The 19,691-nt window shown below is 43.9% G+C and overlaps 1 protein-coding gene across 1 annotated transcript in view; it reads left to right on the top strand.

The window, feature by feature from the left end:
* LOC147633722 (alanine--tRNA ligase-like) overlaps positions 1-19,691 on the top strand; it is an 80,191-nt gene that overhangs the window by 52,012 nt on the left and 8,488 nt on the right. The window contains exons 6-20 of the mRNA XM_086804737.1: positions 4,578-4,707; positions 4,785-4,881; positions 5,014-5,134; positions 5,225-5,284; positions 6,272-6,322; positions 6,518-6,613; positions 10,496-10,597; positions 10,854-10,976; positions 11,055-11,270; positions 11,362-11,437; positions 11,633-11,775; positions 15,786-15,894; positions 16,050-16,237; positions 16,343-16,432; positions 16,572-16,757. Coding sequence (XP_086660863.1) covers positions 4,578-4,707; positions 4,785-4,881; positions 5,014-5,134; positions 5,225-5,284; positions 6,272-6,322; positions 6,518-6,613; positions 10,496-10,597; positions 10,854-10,976; positions 11,055-11,270; positions 11,362-11,437; positions 11,633-11,775; positions 15,786-15,894; positions 16,050-16,237; positions 16,343-16,432; positions 16,572-16,757 — 1,788 coding nt within the window. The remainder of the gene's footprint in view (positions 1-4,577; positions 4,708-4,784; positions 4,882-5,013; positions 5,135-5,224; positions 5,285-6,271; positions 6,323-6,517; positions 6,614-10,495; positions 10,598-10,853; positions 10,977-11,054; positions 11,271-11,361; positions 11,438-11,632; positions 11,776-15,785; positions 15,895-16,049; positions 16,238-16,342; positions 16,433-16,571; positions 16,758-19,691) is intronic.

The following is a 19,691-nucleotide window of genomic DNA, read 5'->3' as shown; positions in this document are numbered from 1 at the left end:
AGAGTCCAAATATAGGAAATCTCAGCCCGTTTCACAGCCCAAGAGTGGAGCTCATTTTGATGCAAAGAAGGGGAATACTTTCAACAAAAAGCCTCCTCAAACCTTCAACAAGACCCAAAGAATGGATGATCCAAAGATTGAAGAGTTAAGAAGCAAAGGCTTATGTTTTAAGTGCGAAGAGAGGTCACCTGAGCATGTATGCAAAACTAAGAAGGTTGTGGCCATTGTGATTCTCATGGATGAAGGAGAGGAAGCCAAGGATTCTCATGAGGGTGAAGAGTTTGAGGATTGCCATGAAGAAACACAAGATGAAGAGTCACATGAGAACACCTCATTCATAAAAGATGAAGAGTCACATGAGAACACCTCGTTCATAAAAGAGAATGACAAATGCCAATGAGGTGATAGCTCAAGCGTTGAAGGTGTTTGTGTAACACGCGGAAGCTCTGGGGGTCTTCTTTCAGTCCTAAACACTCATGGAAACATGCTGATGCAAAACGCAGACATGAAGAGAGAGTAGAGAGAGAGAGATATGCTGGAAATTCATTTATATTCATATAGTACAAAAAGGTATTCCTAATCTACAGCCCTTGGCTGCCCTCTTGGAAAAGGTGAATATCACCAAAAACTGTCCCTAACTGGGACCCTAAGGATCCACTCCCTAAAGGGGTGAATGAATAAAACTATGAGCACACTTTGCTATTTATAGTCTCTTAACCTTAATGGAGAGCTGGCCGACAGCAGTCGGCCAGCTGACTGGACATAAAATCATACATATGATGCGCCTGTAGCTGCCCTTTTTTTGATTCAGCCGACAGCCCTTTCTGGTCTCAGCCGCCGACATCTCCTGTTCTGTTTCTGGTAGAGCCGACAGGGATCCAAGTCCATTCTCCAGTCCAACACTGTTACTTGTGCTCCAAGTCCTAGCTCTATCTGGTTCATACTCTTTATCTGGCTGCCTCTTCTGGACCAGCACGTGAGAAAGTCAATGGCATCTTTCATGCACATGACATCCCCCTCTGCTAAACTTGATGACGGGATTCCAACCTGTTCTTGGATGATTGTCATCATTCCAATCTTTTCCCGAAGTCCCTTTGTCATCCATCCATCCCTGGCAAACCCTTTTCTCTGAAAGCTCGGCCCGGTTCTCCAAAACCACTCTGTCTCAAAACAAGATCTATGCATATGTTCCATCTAGTCCACAATCCATTGCTGCCCTGACTCTGAACACTGTCTTGGTCTTCATTCCTGAGAAATGAGTTTGGCACTCTCACATCACCCCTTGGAGGGTAATCCTCCCTTGGGACCGTTGCCCGAGAACCTATCTGGCTCACAGGATTGCCATCCCCTCTAGCTTTGTGGAACACCACCAACAAACCTCCTAGGAGCTCTTCTCGATTCTGTGTTCCTTGCCTTGGGCTTCGTACCCGTGTACTTTCCTGGACATGTACACCATCATATGGGATTGATTCAGTGTTTAGCTTTATTGAGCTTGATGCTCTGATACCAATGTAACACGCGGAAGCTCTGGGGGTCTTCTATCAGTCCTAAACACACATGGAAACATGCTGATGCAAAACGCAAACATGAAGAGAGAGTAGAGAGAGAGATATATGCTGGAAATTCAGTTATATTCATATAGTTCAAAAAGATACTCCTAATCTACAGCCCTTGGCTGCCCTCTTGGAAAAGGTGAACATCATCAAAAACTGTCCCTAACTGGGGCCCTAAGGATCCACTCCCTAAAGGGGTGAATGAATAAAACTATGAGCACCCTTTGCTATTTATAGTCTCTTAACCTTAATGGAGAGCTGGCCGACAGCATGGAGAGCTGGCCGACTGCTGTCGGCCAGCTGACTGGACATAAAATCATACATATGATGCGCTTGTAGCTGCCCTTTTTCTTAGTCAGCCGACAGCCCTTTCTGGTCTTAGCTGACAGCTCCTGTTCTGTTTCTGGTACAGCCGACAGGGATCCAAGTCCATTCTCAAGTCCAACACTGGTACTTGTGCTCCAAGTCCTAGCTCTATTTGGTTCATACTCTTTATCTGGCTGCCTCTTCTGGACCAGCACCTGAGAATGTCCATGGCATCTTTATGCACATGACAGTTTGCCTAGGACAAAGAGGTCCTGGGTTCAAAACCCCCCTTGGTGTTTCTTCGGCGTAACTATGGGAGGATCTTGGGCCAAAGGCCAGTTGAAAAAAGAAAAGAAAAAAGAGAATGACAAATTTCCATTTGATCCCGGTGGTGGGAATGATGGACATATTGTGGATGACATGACATCTCGAAATTTTGGAATTTTGGAATTTTCAGCTTGTGTATGCTCTATATCTCAAGAGCTAAGGGTAGGTTGCAAGAGCCCAAGTACTGTAAGATTGGTGGGATCCATCAATGGGAGAGTTACTCACATTCTAGTGGATTCGGGGAGCACCCATAGCTTTATCAATTCCAAATCTCTTAACTCTCTCAAGCTCACTCCAATGGATCTATCCATAATCTTCCGGGTACAAGTGGCCAAAGGGGAAAAAGAGGAAACTAGAATGGCATGCTCCTCTACCAAGGTGGTTTTATCCTCTTCATACACTTGGGAAGGTGATTTGGTGGTATTGGACATGGGTCCTATTGATGTAATAATGGGCTGTGATTGGTTGTCATCACTTGGTGACTTCCATATGAACCTTCAACAAGGGATCATGAGCTGTGAACATCATGGACAAAAAATAATACTTGTTGGAAATCATTCAAGAGCTCTCTTTGATCACACCAAAGCAACTAAAAAAGGAACTCAAGACTCTTGGCACCATTTATGTGTTGCATCTTGCTCAAAAAGGGTGGGAAGTAGTGAACATCACATAGACAAAGACACGGTAGTGAAGTTTGAAGACATTTTTCAAGTGCCGAATAGTTTACTTCCCAAGAGAGAAATTGATCATGCCATTGTAGAATTGTAATTGGACCAAATGCAAAGGCCGCCAACAAGTCTCCCTAACGATTGTCCAAGGTGGAAAGAGAGTAAGTGGCAAAGCAAGTGTAAGACTTACTTTCCATGGGTCTTATTCAATCCTCGCAATCTCCATTTGCTTTTTCCATTCTATTGGTGAAGAAGAAGGATGGGTCTTGGGTCTTTTTGCATATGGATTGATTATTGGACTTGAATAAGGTCACCATTAAGAATAGGTATCCTATTCCACGTATTGTTGATCTATTAGATGAGCTTAAGGGAGCAAAATTCTTCGCTAAGATTGATTTGAAAATGGGATGCCATCAAATAAGGATGAAGCAGGGTGATGAAGAGAAGACCACATTTAGGACCGAAAGGGGATTGTTCCACTTTATGGTCATGCGCTTTGGTCTAACAAATGCACCGGCCACTTTCCAAGTATTGATGAATAGAGTATCGGCTCCTTTTCTATTCAAGTTTGTGCTAGTGTTCTTTGATGATATATTGGCATATAGTAAGATCAAGGAGGAGCATTTGTTTCATGTGAAGAAGTGTTTGAGGTGATGAGCAAATGCACATTCATGGTCAATGAAGTGGTGTAAATGGAAGCATTTATCCTTGGATGAGGCTACATGGCAACCGCTTTTCTATGTGCAACAAGGTCTATCTATGGAGCATGTTTCTTGACCATGTGGCATGATTTCCATGGGCTTTTTACCTCTTACATGGGGAGATATACATTCTGTAATTTTTTGGACAGATTTTGTAGAGGCATCTTTGGGGATCCTTTCTCTATCTTAATGGATTCCAATGGCTATTATGATGAAGACTTATGATGTGGGAAATTGGAATGCTTTGACATTGTGTATAACTCATTTGCAGTCCATTTCAAGGTGTTTTCATGAAGGAATTGCAAGGGCTTTCAACTATGACATAGGTGTCATAATAGTTTCCTACGTGTGGGTTGATGGTTATTCTTCATTGGATAGTCAAAGCTTATGGGCTGAAGCTTTCCAGACTTGATTCATGGCTCACCCATTCATTTCTTTGGAGGCTTTATTCATGGGACCATATGGAAGATCAAGGACACTCTTTTTTCATGCTTGGAGGATCTAGTTCATGCATGTGTGTGTGTGTGTGTGTGTGTGTGTGTGTGTGTGTGTTCAGATATTTGTGTGCACACACATGTACAAACACACATACACACATAAATTTATACATACATTCAGACACACATATGTATATGTGTGTGTGTGTGTGTGTGTGAGAGAGAGAGATTAGATACCTTTAGACTTGTTTTTCCACTGTTTTTAGTCCTTGTGAGTTACTGAGAAACACTCTCATGATGGTGTTTATCTTTGTACAATGAAGTAATAGAACAACGGTTTTACGAAATAAAGAGTGTGTGTGTGCACATACTTGTCTATATGTATACATAAATATGTGCACAGGTATACATAAACATGCATTGCACGTGCATGCATGTGCCTTGCGCGCTTACAAACATTGGTTTACGTATATATGTATATATTGTGTTATATGTGCAGCGCACCTATACGAACTTTATTGGGGATCTGGTTGTTTTTATGCATTATTGCTAATATCTTCTCTGAGAGTGGTTTGGATGTTGTAGTCAACTGGTGCAAGAAGGTATTCTGGAAAGGTTGGTTCTGATGATGAAGACAAGGTAGACACGGCTTACAGAGTGGTTGCAGATCATATTCGGACCCTAAGTTTTGCCATCGCAGATGGTTCTCGACCAGGTTATATTATTAGAGGGAAATTTGTATGACAGTCAATCTTCTTCATTTGTCGAGCTTATTGTGTCTCTGTATTTTAGGTAATGAGGGCCGTGAATATGTGTTGCGGCGCATTTTGAGGCGAGCAGTGCGTTATGGTAGGGAAGTCCTGAAGGCGCAAGAAGGTTTTTTCAGTGGGTAAGGTCAGCAGCTTTGTTCTTGTCTCACATTTTTTGCGGAGTGGGTTCATAAGTACTCCTATGTTTGTGGCTGTGTATTGCAAGGCATCTACTGACAAAAGATATCACAAAATTGATTATTTGGGAGTAGGCTTGTGCATGTTGTGGTGCAAATGATGGGCACTACTTTTCCTGAGCTAAAGAAGAACGAACCAAAAATAAAGGACATAATCGCCGAAGAAGAAGCAAGCTTTGGACGAACCCTATTGAAGGTGGGCTTACATGTTTATGGTTGTACTTTCAGACTCATGGTAATTGAACCCCATTTTGACCATAACTTAAATGTATTACTCTACTCCCAGGGTATAGAGAAGTTCAAAAGGGCTGCTGCAGATGTAACCAATGGCAGGCTAAATGGACAGGTATTTTAATCATGTCATCCCTGCTACGAGGTAGTTTTTGAAAGGAAAATTAACTCTACTGATGTTTGTGTTACTCTTTAAAGGTGGCACCATCGTGCAGAGTCACAGTTATTCTTTGAACCTAACAGAAATGTTCTTATTGTTATCGGACAAGAAGATTTTTAAAGAAAATAAATAGAAAGAAACATCTGGGAAGCTCAGATTACACTACATCATTACACCGTTCACATGGAGGCAATAATTGAAATGGGAGGACTCCCTCCATGGATGGCTTCTCTTGGAGGAAATCTGAGAGGGGGGAGGGGAAGCCTCTCTGAGGGATTGTAGTGCCAAAAGATGCCACCCTCGCCTCCTCTAGAAAGTAAAGGGCTAGGGCTTCAATGCCAAACACCTGTCCTGCATGGCCCTGGAGTTGCCCTGCATGCGCTCCCAATGGCCACGGAGATGGATTCTCACCACTGAAAAACCATGTGGTCTGTAGGCTCCTGCAGGAGTGGTTACTTCACTTTAGTCCCTATCATCAAGTCAGTCAGTCCAAATCCCGACCTCTACTGTGAATGAAAAACAAAATGCTTGTCGTTTTTTTTCTGACATGTAAAAAAGTGGACATGAAATTCTGATGATTTGATTGGGAGAGTTGGGATCCATCAGATTCCAGCAATTTAATTGGTGGGAACATTTCAGGGTGATTTTCCTTTGTGAATGTGTTTGTGATGGTAAGATGGTTAGGATCCGATCTGGGCTCAAATAGCAGTCTGTGTGCATGACGAAGTCGGAGCTATAACGAAGGAACCTTGTTTGGCATTTTGGAAATGGGGGAGAAGGATGTAATTCATGGCCATTAATTGCTTTCTGTTTTCTGTTTTACTTGTCTCTTTATAAACTAAATTGGAAATGGATCTATATCTCTGTTGCTCATGGGTCTAGATGCCTGGCATGCTTATATATTCTGCTTGAACTTTAGATTTAATGCCGTTGTGGTTGCAGGATGCATTTGTCTTATGGGATACGTATGGTTTTCCAATGGATTTGACTCAGGTATGGTATAGCACCCATTCAAATTTTTGCAGGTGGTTGTGCTCAATCAATTATGTGCAGTTTTTGTGACCAGGAAATCTGTTCAACTCTGAAGTGAGTTGGATGGCTCAAATACAGTCAGATTTTTGGGTTTGCTTCACCCAAGTTTTTGATCTTGTTTTTGTATATATTGTATCTTGTGGATTATTGCTGCAGCTGATGGCTGAGGAAAGAGGCTTGATAGTGGATGTGGAGGGTTTCAACCATGCCATGGAGGAGGCAAGAGAGAGGGCAAGAACTGCCAGGGGAAAGGTCAGTTTAAATGCCGGCTAGGCTGTGAACGGTGAACAATTTGATAGTTATGTGCTATTCTCTCTCTCTCCCTCTCTCTCTCTCTCTCTCAGAGAGAGATCACTCAGATCCGGTCTCGCCACCAGCTTTATGTTCAGGAGAGGCTCACACATTTTCGATCAGATCTAGGGAGGATCCTACAGGAGGTCTTTGCCCCTCCCCCACTGATGTACACGTACACCATCCTACATCCCCAATATGGTACTGGATGGAGCTAGCTAGATTTGCATAGCATGATTGTATACCCGATGCATACAGTACTGCACATTGAGCCCCTAGTGATAGAGCTCCATCCATCCCTTGTCAGTTTTGATGGTCCACTCTCCCATCGATCCTTAGCTTTTCAGTTTTTAGCTTTTCAGCTTTGTACCTTGTACCTTTTTCTATTATCTGGATACCCAAAGGACATTGACAGTTGTATATTGTTTTGTCTCATAGGCCGACTTCAGCCTCTAGTAGATGTTAATAAAGCTTCGGGCCCGTCTCCTACAGTGCTTATAGCATCTTGGGGTCCCGTTTGACATAATCTAGGCTATTATTGTCTTATATGAGTCAGTCAGAGATGCCCGAGATCTTCTTGAGGAGGTCTCTAGCACCCTGGGAGTGAAACAAGGATGCCCGCTATCTCAGACCCTCTTTGGACTCTTCATAGATGAGATCTCAGACTTCATTGACAGAGCTGGAGGCGGAGGAGCTTCTCTAGGAGGTATTCTTGTTTCCATCCTTATATATGCTGATGATATTGTTTTCATTGCAGATTCTGAGGAGGGGCTATAGAAGCACATGGATCATTTATAGGATTTTTGCACACAGAGGGGGCTCCCAGTCAACCTTGGGAAAACCAAGGTTATGGTATTCGGCTCCTCCTACCCAGTTGTAGGCCGTACTGAGATCACTTACATGGGTAGGAGGGTTGAGCTGGTGCACTCATAATCTTGGAGCTACCTTCACTAGTCCACACTTCTCTATGATACATGCAGCAAAGGATAGATTCACCAGAGGATATGCAGCTCTAGCCCTATAGGAGAGGCAATGTTTCCAGGCACATTTTCAGGAGCCGAGGACGAAGGCTTTTTGACACCCTAGTCACCCCGGCATTTTTGTATGCTCCCTTCTGGGCATAGTTTTATCCCTGGCAGATTGGCAGCGCATAGAGCATCCTCAGATCATGATGTTATCATGGATGATATGTAGCAAACCATCTATCCCCCACTAGATCATCCAGGCAGAGTTTGTTGTGGCTTCTATGTTGGAGGCCTTGTTCCAAACAGTCACTAATATATAGAGGGTGAGAGAGATGGATCCACTTCGACTACCCGACTTGCACTACAGTCATCACGATTCACAACAGATAGCAGCCAGAGGAGAGTATTCATCTTGGTATGGCACAATACTCGGTTGGTTTCAGGCACATGGACTACGAATGGGACAATTCTCTCCATTTCAGTATGATCCAAATTCCCCATACTAATGTTAGGCTTTACACATGAGGACAAGAACTGGGTGATCCAATATGACTATACACACATAACGCAGAGATCACACTGGTAGGCCCATTACCTACCAGGATCAGTACTACAAAGATCATTTCCTGAGATTCACAATGGTTGGTTTTATAAAGAGATCAAGTTATCTCGATGTCGTCATGTCCCATGTTATGAGGATAGAGATTGGTAGAGTTGAGTGGATACCCAGAGAGGACAGAACATGTAGACTACTCTGTCAGATGGGCGTTGAGTCGGAGGAGCACTATGTTTGTGAGTGCCCAGTCTACTTTGAGATCAGAAGGAGATTTCACTATCTATTGAGAGAGAGCTTTGGACCCTTATTCCGGATCATGGAGTCCCAGATCAGAGATGCCTTGGACTACTCATAGATCCTCGCCCCCAACGCTCCTCCTCTTAGCTTACCATCATCAGTTTTTCTCCAGCCTAGAGGGGTGGATAAGGAGGCACGAGAGCCCCACAGTAATACGGAGCCTCCCTCGCAGCAGGCCCATGGGAGTCACATTAGATCAGGCACACACACTCCTGAGAGCTAGACACCCTCGTCCCTTTGGACCTCGGCCACCCCCATCTCATCAGCCCCAGATTCAGGAGATCTTGGCCTGCCATCGAGCGGCCTCATCCTCACAACAGACCATCAACATCTCTAGCCTTCTCGTATCACCCATGATAGACATCTTGTATGGGCCCTTGCCCGGCATATAGGGTTGATTGATTGTTTTTATTCAGCTCTCCCATATCCCATCACTTACTACCTGCTATAGTAGGATCTAGATTTTTCATCTTGTATAATCTCGAAGTATGAGATCTTAGCTTTCAGTTTTCAGTTTTAGTTCACTGTTGTTTTTTCTTTTTTCATCCATGACAAGATTTCATGGACACTACATCATTTTGGTCTCATAGACCCTTTGGGTCTTTTAAAGACGTTAATATAACTTCGCCTATTATGCCACATAGAGGTTGAGACAAAGGAGCATTACATGTGTTGGTGCCTAGTATACTATAAGATCCGCAAGAGGTTTCACTGTTTGTTCCATGAGGGATTTGGTCCACTCTGCAAGATTATTGACTTCCCGGACTAGTGTTGCCTAGAGGCTAGGGCTCATCTTGCTTGACATAGGGACACTTTCTTGAGAGAGATTCGGTCCTAGCCACCCCTCACCAGCCAACCATCACCAGCTTCTTTTGGACCTAGGAGGAGGAGGACACCCATACAACCCATGGACCCACTGTGGGCTGCTCCGGGCCCACCTCGCCCGAGAGGAGTTACTTCGGACTGGGCCTCCGCATTCCAGTGTGCCTGATGCGGCCGGGCCCACCTTGCCCGAGAGGAGTTACCTCGGACTGGGCTTCCGCATTCCAGTGTGCCCGATGCGCCCCCCCCCCCCCCCCCCCCCCCCCCCCCCCCCTGGATGCCCCCTCATCAGCTCTAGATCCAAGACATGCAGATCCAGGACATGCACCATTTCCATTGAGCAACCTTTCCACGTGACGTAGCTAAGGGAGACGTCTCGGCCATACTCATTAGCCCTATGCTTGATATTTTGAAGAGTGGTATACCATCTATTGGGGGCTGGTGCTCCTTTCATGTTCCATGTTCGTGGTATTCCATGATGAGATTCCATGGAAAGTTTTGTATCACCCTTGTGAGATAGCTTTGTTTTGTTTCTATTTTACTTCCGTTCCATGATGAGGTATGCCATGGACATTATTGTATCACTTTTGTCTCATAGGCCCATTGGGTCTTTAGTAGACGCTTAATGTATCTTTCTTTCTTTCTAGCTTCCAAGCATGTACACTTTGGGCCTAGAAGGATGAAGAGAAAAAAAAAACACCATTGACATCTAGCTAGGATTCCTTCATAACTAAATCAAGATAAAATTCAAGCTACCTACAAGCTAGGGTGTTACCTTAACTCAAAGTGTTCTTCAAGGGCTTCAATTTACACTTCTTGTTAATCATTCTTGAAATAAAATGGTGGATACTTTTACCCTCGTACAACTTACTGGAGGCCTTTACCTCTGCCAAGGCACTCAAGCTTTAGGTATCAAATACCTACAGTTGTGACCCCTACCCATACTGTGCCCAAGCTTTCTAACTTATTTAGCCCATGGCTTAATGGTAACATTAGTCTTTGCTTTAACAAAAGGTTTTAATTGTTTTAGACATGTCTTTTTTTGCCTAGCATTCATTTCAACAAAACAAGCACAGCATCCTTCTTGAAAAATTAAGAGACTAATAACATAGAAAAGAGCTTGAGTGTGCTGCTCTTATGAATTCTTAGCTCCTTTAGTGGTGAAGCAGCTTATCTTCTTTTAATTTTGTGGAAACCTCACAGGCTGGAGATAAAGCATTGGTAATGGAAGCAGAAGCAACAGCTGAGTTACAAAAGCGGCATATATTACCAACAGAAGACAAGTTCAAATATATATGGCACAAGGTTCAGTTTCTAGACTGTATTTATTTTTACAAAAATGGTCAAGTAGTGCCTTGATTTAGCACTAACAAATGAGCTATGTTGAGTGGACTAGCTAATACGTATAAATTCCTTCATTCATATATACATGCATGCATGTGTGACATGTACACATGCACGCACACATACAGACATGCATACATAGATTCAAACATACATGCATGCATACACTTGCATACATATTTGGACTAGCTGATGGGGCAAGCTACTTGTTTTACAGGGCCACCCAAGTGTTGTTAAGGCTATCTTCACAGATTCAGGCTTTGTGGAAAGTAGTGCAACAACTGAAGATGTTGGGATTGTGCTCGAAAGTACAAGCTTTTATGCGGAGCAGGGAGGCCAGGTATTTAATTCAATAAGCCTTTTCAGTAGTATGTCCCCCCAAGCTTTGGAAATCTTATGCTGCTTAATCTTCTTGCAGATATATGATGCAGGGCTTTTAGAAGGCAGCGGCTGGACATTTGAGGTGAGAAGTGTTCAAGTGTATGGGGGGTACGTACTTCACCTGGGTGCTGTCCAGGACTCCGGTTGCAAGATATCTGTTGGTGACGAGATTGTTGCAAAGGTTGACTATGATCGTCGTGCGCGTATTGCGCCAAACCATACATGCACACATTTGCTGAACTATGCTCTGAAGGTTTGTTCCTTTTCTGAAGGATTTGTTTTTAACAAAAATCATTTCACTTTTTTTTGGGGGGTTTATTTGATGGAGAACTTGGGCTTTGTAGACCGTGCTGGGTGACCATATTGATCAAAAGGGCTCGTTGGTAGCAGATGATAAACTGCGATTTGACTTCTCTCATGGTACGCACGCACATGCGCGTGCGCGCGCACATACACACACACAAATGCATGCAATTGTAAGCCCTCATGCCAATGCATGCACAACATTTTTTTCTCTCAATCAATGGGGTGTTTATCAGCTATCTTGTCACCGTCACCTGTATGGAGATATATTTGAGCTCTCTAGGTGCACTTATATTTCTTATCATGATGCAGGGAAGCCAATCGATCCAAAGGACCTCCAGAAAATCGAATCCATAGTGGTCCAGCAGATCAAGGATGAGCTACCTGTATATGCAAAAGAGGCAAGCTTGGTTGAAGCCAAGCGGATCATGGGCCTGCGTGCTGTCTTCGGCGAGGCAAGAATTCAAAACTTTTATAAGCATATAGGAAAGTGCTGTACTCCAGATACTCATAAAAGCATTTTGTCTGACTTCTACTGACCTGGACCTGGCTTGGATTCCGTTCTGCATAGAGGAGAGGGCCTAGGCAGGATCAGACCTGATGGAGCAAAGTATGTACATGATGCCCTTAATAGTCTATATACATCTAGCCAAGCTGTCAAGCTTGCAATAATCTCCCAAGCTGAGTCTACTGCCAAGTGAGGTGTTTTGAAGGGAGAATTGAGGTATGAATAGCATACAGGACATGAGCCACACAAGGGCTTCCCTCTCCTGATATGAGACGTAAGCAACACAATCTTATGCTGTACTCTTTGGGCCTCTCTGCATCCCCAAACTCAATGAATGGCCTCTAATGGCGGCAGTGCATCTGGGACATTGGGTGCTGCACCCATTATTGATCTTTATTTATTCCATGAAACTTCATTTTAAGCGTAGAGGCTTTTACATCTATAATTCGGATCCGTTGTTTTCTCTTTCTCATAGGCAGTTACATATATCTTTGCTCAAGGTTAGCTGTGGGGTTTTGTAGACGTAGAAGAAGAAATATCATTTAAATTTTACTAAGAATCATGTATCTTTAATTCGGATCCGTTGTTTTCTCTTTTACATCTATAATTCGGATCCGTTGTTTTCTCTTTTACATCTATAATTCGGATCCGTTGTTTTCTCTTTCTCATAGGCAGTTACATATATCTTTGCTCAAGGTTAGCTGTGGGGCTTTGTAGACGTAGAAGAAGAAATATCATTTAAATTTTACTAAGAATCATGTAGCAAACTTGTGTCATAGTATCTGCTGCCTTGGTTGGAACTTGGAGAGCATTTATTATCCCCTAGAACATGTATCGTGAATTGAGATGGTTTCTTGTCAGATGGATCATTCATCATCCCTCGTCCCATATAAGTTCCTAACTGGAAAGAGAAAAGGATCATTTATCATTTTATGGACTTGTTTCCTAGGGATGAATCAAAATCTTGATGGGTCCATATATCAGACATACGGCATCCCTAGGCCTTGCATTGGTGCATTATTCATACGGGATCTTTCATGATCCCAAAGCTGATGTTTTTTTCAGGGCACAACTTGAAAGATTAATGTGATTCCGTATACTTGTGTTAAAACATCAGAGGGAAAAATGAGATCATTGGTCAACCTTATAAGACTGTTATCATTACCTTGACATTTAATGACATCCAATATCGCTTGACATAAAATAGTCTTGACATCAAAACTTTATGTTATTTATGAATGGCTTGCTACAAACATTGTAATATAGGAGTCTGCATATACATCATTGTATAAACCTTTCACAACACCCCCCCCCCCCCCCCCCTGCGGGAAAGAGATCCTTCTATTAGTTATCGAACAAAACAGCCATAATGGCTAAGTACAAACTCAGCTCCATAGAGGGGAGTGAAAATCAAAGAACTGAAAAAGGGGAAGGATGCTCTTCTCCCACGGAAGGCCGCTCTTGGAGGAGAAGGCTATCTCATACAATTTCAGAGGGGGGGGGTGGGGGGGCTCACCACCACTGCCAGTGAGAAAAGGACCGTGACGCCATGTCCTCAGGAAGGCCTCGCGGTGCTTCCACATGCGGTCGGAGCCGCCCTGAAGCTTCCCTCACTGTCCATGGAGGGTATGAATGATATCTAGCCAGATGCTCCAGATGGACTCCGTTGGCGGCCTGAGGGTGCCCTCGATGGCCTCGCTACTACAGTGAGCTTTCCAAATGTGCCATGTAGCAATATTGCTGCAAATCTCCCATCTCTGGTTGGAACCAAGAGTCCAATGATCAGTGGAGGGAGCTGGAACTGGTACTGCAAAAATACGGAGATGAGAGACATGCAGAAGCAACTCCCCCACCATCCTCCTCGTATGCCATGGCGGCATCGGTCTGTGACCCACACAACTAAGCCCCAAGTAATTGTGAAGGAGGGGCCCGGTCCGTCGTGAAAATGCGGAGAATCCGTTGGCAAACCTACTGAGCCTTCGGGCAATCCCAAAGGCAATGACACTGGGACTCTTGGAGATGGCCACACCTCGAACAGACTGTTGGCCTACCTCCGATGGCCAGCCAAATGTCAGCTGCCAGGCTTCGATGTGCCAACTGCCATAGAAAGAGAGTGATCGTTCACGGCTGAAAACTGTCCCACTGTCTCTTCCAGAAATCTGGGAGAAATTGAGGAGGGAGGCCCTGAGACTGCGAGTGCCTTGCTGCTGGGAGTCTCCTACGGCCCAGCCGTGCGGTGTAAGCAAATAAAGGGGTGCCGGGAGTCTCCTCAATGTCATAGGGATCATGCCATGCCCACTCCCCCAGATGCCACTGGAGTCATGTGAGAGGGCGACCCTCACAAGTCCATAATTGCCAGAATCCTTCTTTGGCCAAACTTGGCCGGTGGAGGGTCTATGTAACTGCAGGTGTTACTCATCATGCGATACCTCAATTTATTCACCAGGCTGGTGTCTCAACTTAATAGTGCGTTCTTTGTATGGCCTTACCATTGTCGGCAGCATTACATGAGCAAAGAAATTAAAATTGTGGCTTTCTTGGTGGTGTGCTTGACAGCCTGTAATTTCGTGTTCGACCTGTGTCCACACTTGGACAAAAGTTGCTGATAATGCAGAAATTTGAGATAAATGGGTTATTGTTCAGTGGTAACATGTACCTTGCTGAAACATGTATCGTGGGAACTTCGCCAAAGAGCTGTTAAGGCAACTTCCTGTTGTGGTGTGCTAGCCCATGGCCCGGTTCCTCACTTCCTTGTCATACCGGAGAGCTCCATGCCAATGGGGTGTGGAGGGATAGCTCAACTCGCCTTACGGAGGCAAGAGAAGATCCCTACACTGGGGTTCACTTGAACAAGAGGCACTAGGAGAGAAAACTCATGCAAGAGTGGACCCTAGATTACACGCATCCATGCAAGCCTCCATCAAGGAAAGCATGGATTAATAAAACACATGTGAGAGAAGGAGAGGAGAGGGAGAAAAGAGCTCACACATATTCTATTGCAAGGGGAGTGACTTGTATCGCGTACTGTCAAAATTGGCTTACATACAAGTGGCTAGTGTTCACACTTGGCTGGCCACCATGGCAATCTATTTCTAACCTAGTCAAGTATATACATGAAGTCCATGACTTGCCCTATCTCACATTAAGCACATTAGTAAGGCCTCTTTATATGTTCCAATGCCATGGTTATAATGTAAGCCTTTATTACAAAAGAGATGGGGCAACACCTTATAAAAGTTAGGACAAGGGAAGGCCATGTGAACTGTGAGTGGTTAACAATTATGTCACACAATATTTTATTATTATGCCTGCTAAATCTATTATTTTGCTATTTAAATCTGTTTGCTTATGCAAAAGAAACCGGTTTTAAAAAAAAAGGTGCTATATTCTTACTGTCAACATAAATCTCAATGTCATGCTCTAATACCGCTGAAATGTTTTCCTACAACTTAGGGAAAATCAAATGTATTGACCTGATTAAGCTCACATTAGTGCCCTGATTGGGGATACCCCGTAGATCTTAGCGTAGGATTTCATCAATGAAAATGGGCTCGACTACAAGAAAGTCCATTGAATAGGTCTTTCTTGGTCTAGTTTACACAAGAAACTTCCTTTTAAGAAGTAGACTTGGATTTTAAGTAACTTCCAAATGTAATCCTAGACCTTAGTCACACAAAGTAAGCTTCCTTATTAGGAAGTGGAAATAGAATTGAGTTAGAAAGGTAGCAAAGATAAGTCAAAAGTCTAGTAATTGGACATTTCAATCTTACATAGGTTTTTTGCTCAACTTGTCTTTTGACATAATAAAGCTAATAAATTTGCTGGAGCTTTTTGAGATGTATATCAGTGGCTATGTTTCTTTGTTGGTTTCTTTCTTAACAGTTTTTATTTTGCCTGCTTTTACTGTAACTTGTGTTCAAAGATAGCACAAATAAAGTAATTTTGTTATTGGGGCAGGTTTATCCTGACCCAGTTAGAGTAATCACTGTTGGGCGGCCTGTTGAGGATTTGCTGGAGGATCCAGAAAACCCCATGTGGGCCTCTCTCTCTACAGAATTCTGTGGAGGTAGGGCAGAGTGTCTCAATATTATTTAGGATAGGAAGTTGTTGATCCTAAGATTTATGGTTATGGTCTCAAAGCTTAGTTGTGTTCTATCTGGAGTTATCTTCTTGAAGTTTGTGGGATGAGATTTTCAATATTTTCCCCTTCTTTATGCCTAGGTACCCATCTCTCAAACACAAAAGAAGCTAAGGCTTTTGCATTGATCTCAGAGGAGGGAATTGCTAAGGGAATACGCCGTGTAACTGCCTTTACAACTGACAAAGCGGCTGAAGCAATACGTGAAGCTGATGCATGCGCACAGCAGATTGCATCTGCTTCAAAGCTTGAAAGCGTGTCACTTGAAAAGGTAACGCTGTACAAGAGTAATATGAGAATGAGAGGAGTTTTTATTTTTTTATTTTTTTTTGGGGGCCTCATCAAGCTTTGACCAGTTTTTTTGCTTTATTAACAGGAAGTAGCATCATTGAAAAATCGTGTTGATGCTGCTCTCATCCCAGCAAGCAGGAAAGCAGAGTTTAGGGGACAGCTTGCACTACTGCAGGTATGGAGCATAACATCACTTTATGCTGAGTTTTTCCTGGGTATCAACACGGTAGTGGTATCGGGTTCACTGATACAGCCTTAAGTGGCATGGACTCACCTGCTCTTCTATGAACCTTTAACCTGCATTGTGAAAACAGGATCGGATCAAGAAAGCTCAGAAAGCTGCAGCTGAAGCTAACCTACAAGCAGCTATACAACTTGCCACTGAAACTGCCGAAAGCTTGGTTCTAAACGGTGATAATTTCTGTGTCATACGGATTGATGTCGGCTTGGACACAAATGCTATTCGAGAAGCAATTACGAAAGTATTAGAGAAACAGAAGGTAATTTCCTGTGCTTTGGTAGGATATGGACCATTGTATGTGCTCATTAATTATGTGTGTAGACATAAATGTTATAAGTACAAAAGTTTACTTGATTATCATTTCTAAATACATCTACCTACTCTCTCCCTGTGTATGTGTGTGTGGATGGATCGGTGTGTGTGTGTGTGTGTGTGTGTGTGTGTGAGAGAGAGAGAGAGAGAGAGAGAGAGGTTATTAACATCTACAAAAGACCCGAAGGATCTATGAGACCGAAAAGACGTTAGATGTGATTCATGAGTAAACTGGATTTCAAGACAACATGAAAATGAAAAACGAAAAACTAGCTGCCGAAGCAAAAACAGGGCCAACGTACTACGTAGGCCCTGAAGTACAATATATTGGTTAGCGATTTCATAATTTGTCGTCCTTCTCATGGACCAAGCATCGAGCCTTGATGTCCACTACGTGTGGGAGTGTCTCTCTGTGTTGCTGAAGCAAAACCGGGATCTGGAGCTGTCGATTGGAGGGTCTGGGTATCCGGGAATGGGGACGTCTGGCTTTCTGGAGAACATATGCTCTGAAACCGGCCTCTGATAGGAAAACCAGAGTGCGGTAGGAGCAATCACCCGTCCTCTTGTAGTCTAGATGAAAAACAAAACACAGATTGGGGCTGCCCAAATCTGAAAACACAGCGACACCTGTTGGCCCCAAAGCTTGGCGCCCCTTGTGGTATTTCTTTATTCAATTAAAATAATATGTATGGCTGAGTACAACACAAAGACCAGCCAAGAGTTTACACCTGTAAGTCCAATCTGACGGCCCACAAATCCTTCTCAGCACAGAGGATCTATGCACACAGATCTGTGTCCTCAAGCAACACACTGTGCCTCCCTCTGATCAGCCAAGATCACAAAGCAGGCCAGCCATGGGCATACATCTGGCATAACTCAAGAGCATGATACATCTTCTCAGCTCAAACATACATGTGCTGTCCAATCTCTGTCTTAATCCCTTGTCAATCTGCCAAACTCCTCCTCTCACAAGGAGCCAGATAACACATACCTGCAGCAGACATCAAGCAGTAGAAAGAGAGATGGATGAACAGAAACAGAGCTTACCAAGTTCAGCTCGTGAAACAACACTGGAGGAAGCAACAGCACCAATCTGTGCTTGCAGGCACTTGAATCCACAACCCTGCTTCACACGTGTGCTTGCACTTGCCTGTATCCTCCTCCTGAAGCTCACTCTTATGCTGTCCTTGAAAAGTACAGATCTGAAAATCAGCACAGTACCTGTCTGTACCGCCTCGGGATACGTGCCAGGAGTTGTACTAGCATAAACAGCCTGCTGTCCACTTCTGTACCTGCCTGAATCAGCATACACAGTTCTGTCCAGCACCCTGAAAAGCGCCGCCTGCACCAGAACTTGCTGTATCTGACTGCCCGTACACTGTACGGCAGTCGTACAGTAGGGTATGGGCTGAAAAACAGACTGTACAGCCTGTACAGGTCTTCTGCGCAGCCCAACCAGTAGAGAAGAAGCCTCACAACCCTGCGCTCCTCTGTCCACAGCAAAACCAGCAGTCGTACAGCACTGTACGGCTGCTGTACGGCCCGTTTACAGCACAAAGCTTGCAGAAAACAGCAGCTACAGCAGATACAGCAGCCGCCTGCAGCTCCTCTTGCTTTTCCACGCTAGCTTTTAAGCGCATGAAGAAACTTCTCCTTTTGCTACACGACTCCCCAAAAAGGGAAGAGAGAGAGAGAAGAGAGAGAAAACTCCTCCCCAATTTAATCCCTAGGGCCCCAACTTTAATAAGTTCCTAGGGCCACTAAGGCCTAGGGGCAAACTTCAATAAACATTAAAACTTAATGTTTTTAGTTTCCCCCTTCACACCTAGGGATGTCCACACATCTTAAACACTGTCCGGGCACCCCCCATGTGAATCATAAAATATTCTGACCCTGCAACCACCATGCCCACACTTGTCCTGCTCCATTTTCACAGGGCCATGACATACCCCCCTCTTGAAAGATGGCAAGCGTCCTCGATTGCATTCTGGTGATGCATCAAAATATCCAAAGTGAAATATACAATATGGCAAAATCAGCGTCCCAATCTCTCTAAGCCATACACATGTATCATCATTCACTGCAAACCAATGGCATAGTAATAGTCCAAGTTGTATACCACTGTGAACCATACATATCCACAAAAATCTCCATGTGACTAGTACACATATATCATAGAAGTCCCATAAACAGATGTACTGTCAGCCTCAGTACCTTCGGGTGAGAGAAAATCTGCACCAAGCGACCTCTAGATGTCATCTGAGCCTGTCTGTATCAAGGGAGTGGAGGTGCTACCCCCCTCTTGAGCATTAGGTAATGCTCCAGACCCATGCTCTGCTGAACCTGAATGAGCCACAGTAAGAGTCGGCTCTAACTCAAAGGCATCGAGATAAAGCTGCAAAACCTGAGGTGAATCTGTTAAGTCACCTTCCTCCATCCACTTCGCATCCATCGGTGAATAGTTCTTGAACTTCACAAGATAGCGACGGGAAACTTTACCTCGTACCTTCCTTTCTTTATGTGCCAGTATCTGCTCTGGAATCAGAACCTCATCAAGTTCCTCAACTTCCGGCTGAGCCTCATCTGATACATCCTCAGGCACATCCCCACGGAAAGGTCTAAGAAGACTCACGTGAAAAGCATTGTGAATCCTCCAGTGATCTGGTAACTTCAATCGATAGGTTACCTCACCAATCTTTTCCAAAACCTGAAAAGGCCCATAATATCGCATGCTCAACTTAGGGAATAAGCGCTCTTTACCCTTCATCTTCTTGAGTCTAGCCTTTTCAAAGCGCAAAAGAACCCAATCACCCAATGCAAACTGTAAATCACGTCTGTGACGGTCTGCGGCTTTCTTTTGCTTTTGCTGAGTTTTCTGGAG

This window comes from Cibotium barometz, chromosome 11 (genome assembly GCF_041138505.1).
Source record: "Cibotium barometz isolate CiBa-2024 chromosome 11, ASM4113850v1, whole genome shotgun sequence".
NCBI classification, from domain to species: Eukaryota; Viridiplantae; Streptophyta; class Polypodiopsida; order Cyatheales; family Cibotiaceae; genus Cibotium; species Cibotium barometz.
Note: the sequence above shows the minus strand (reverse complement) of the source record. Positions and strands in the feature narration are given on the sequence as shown.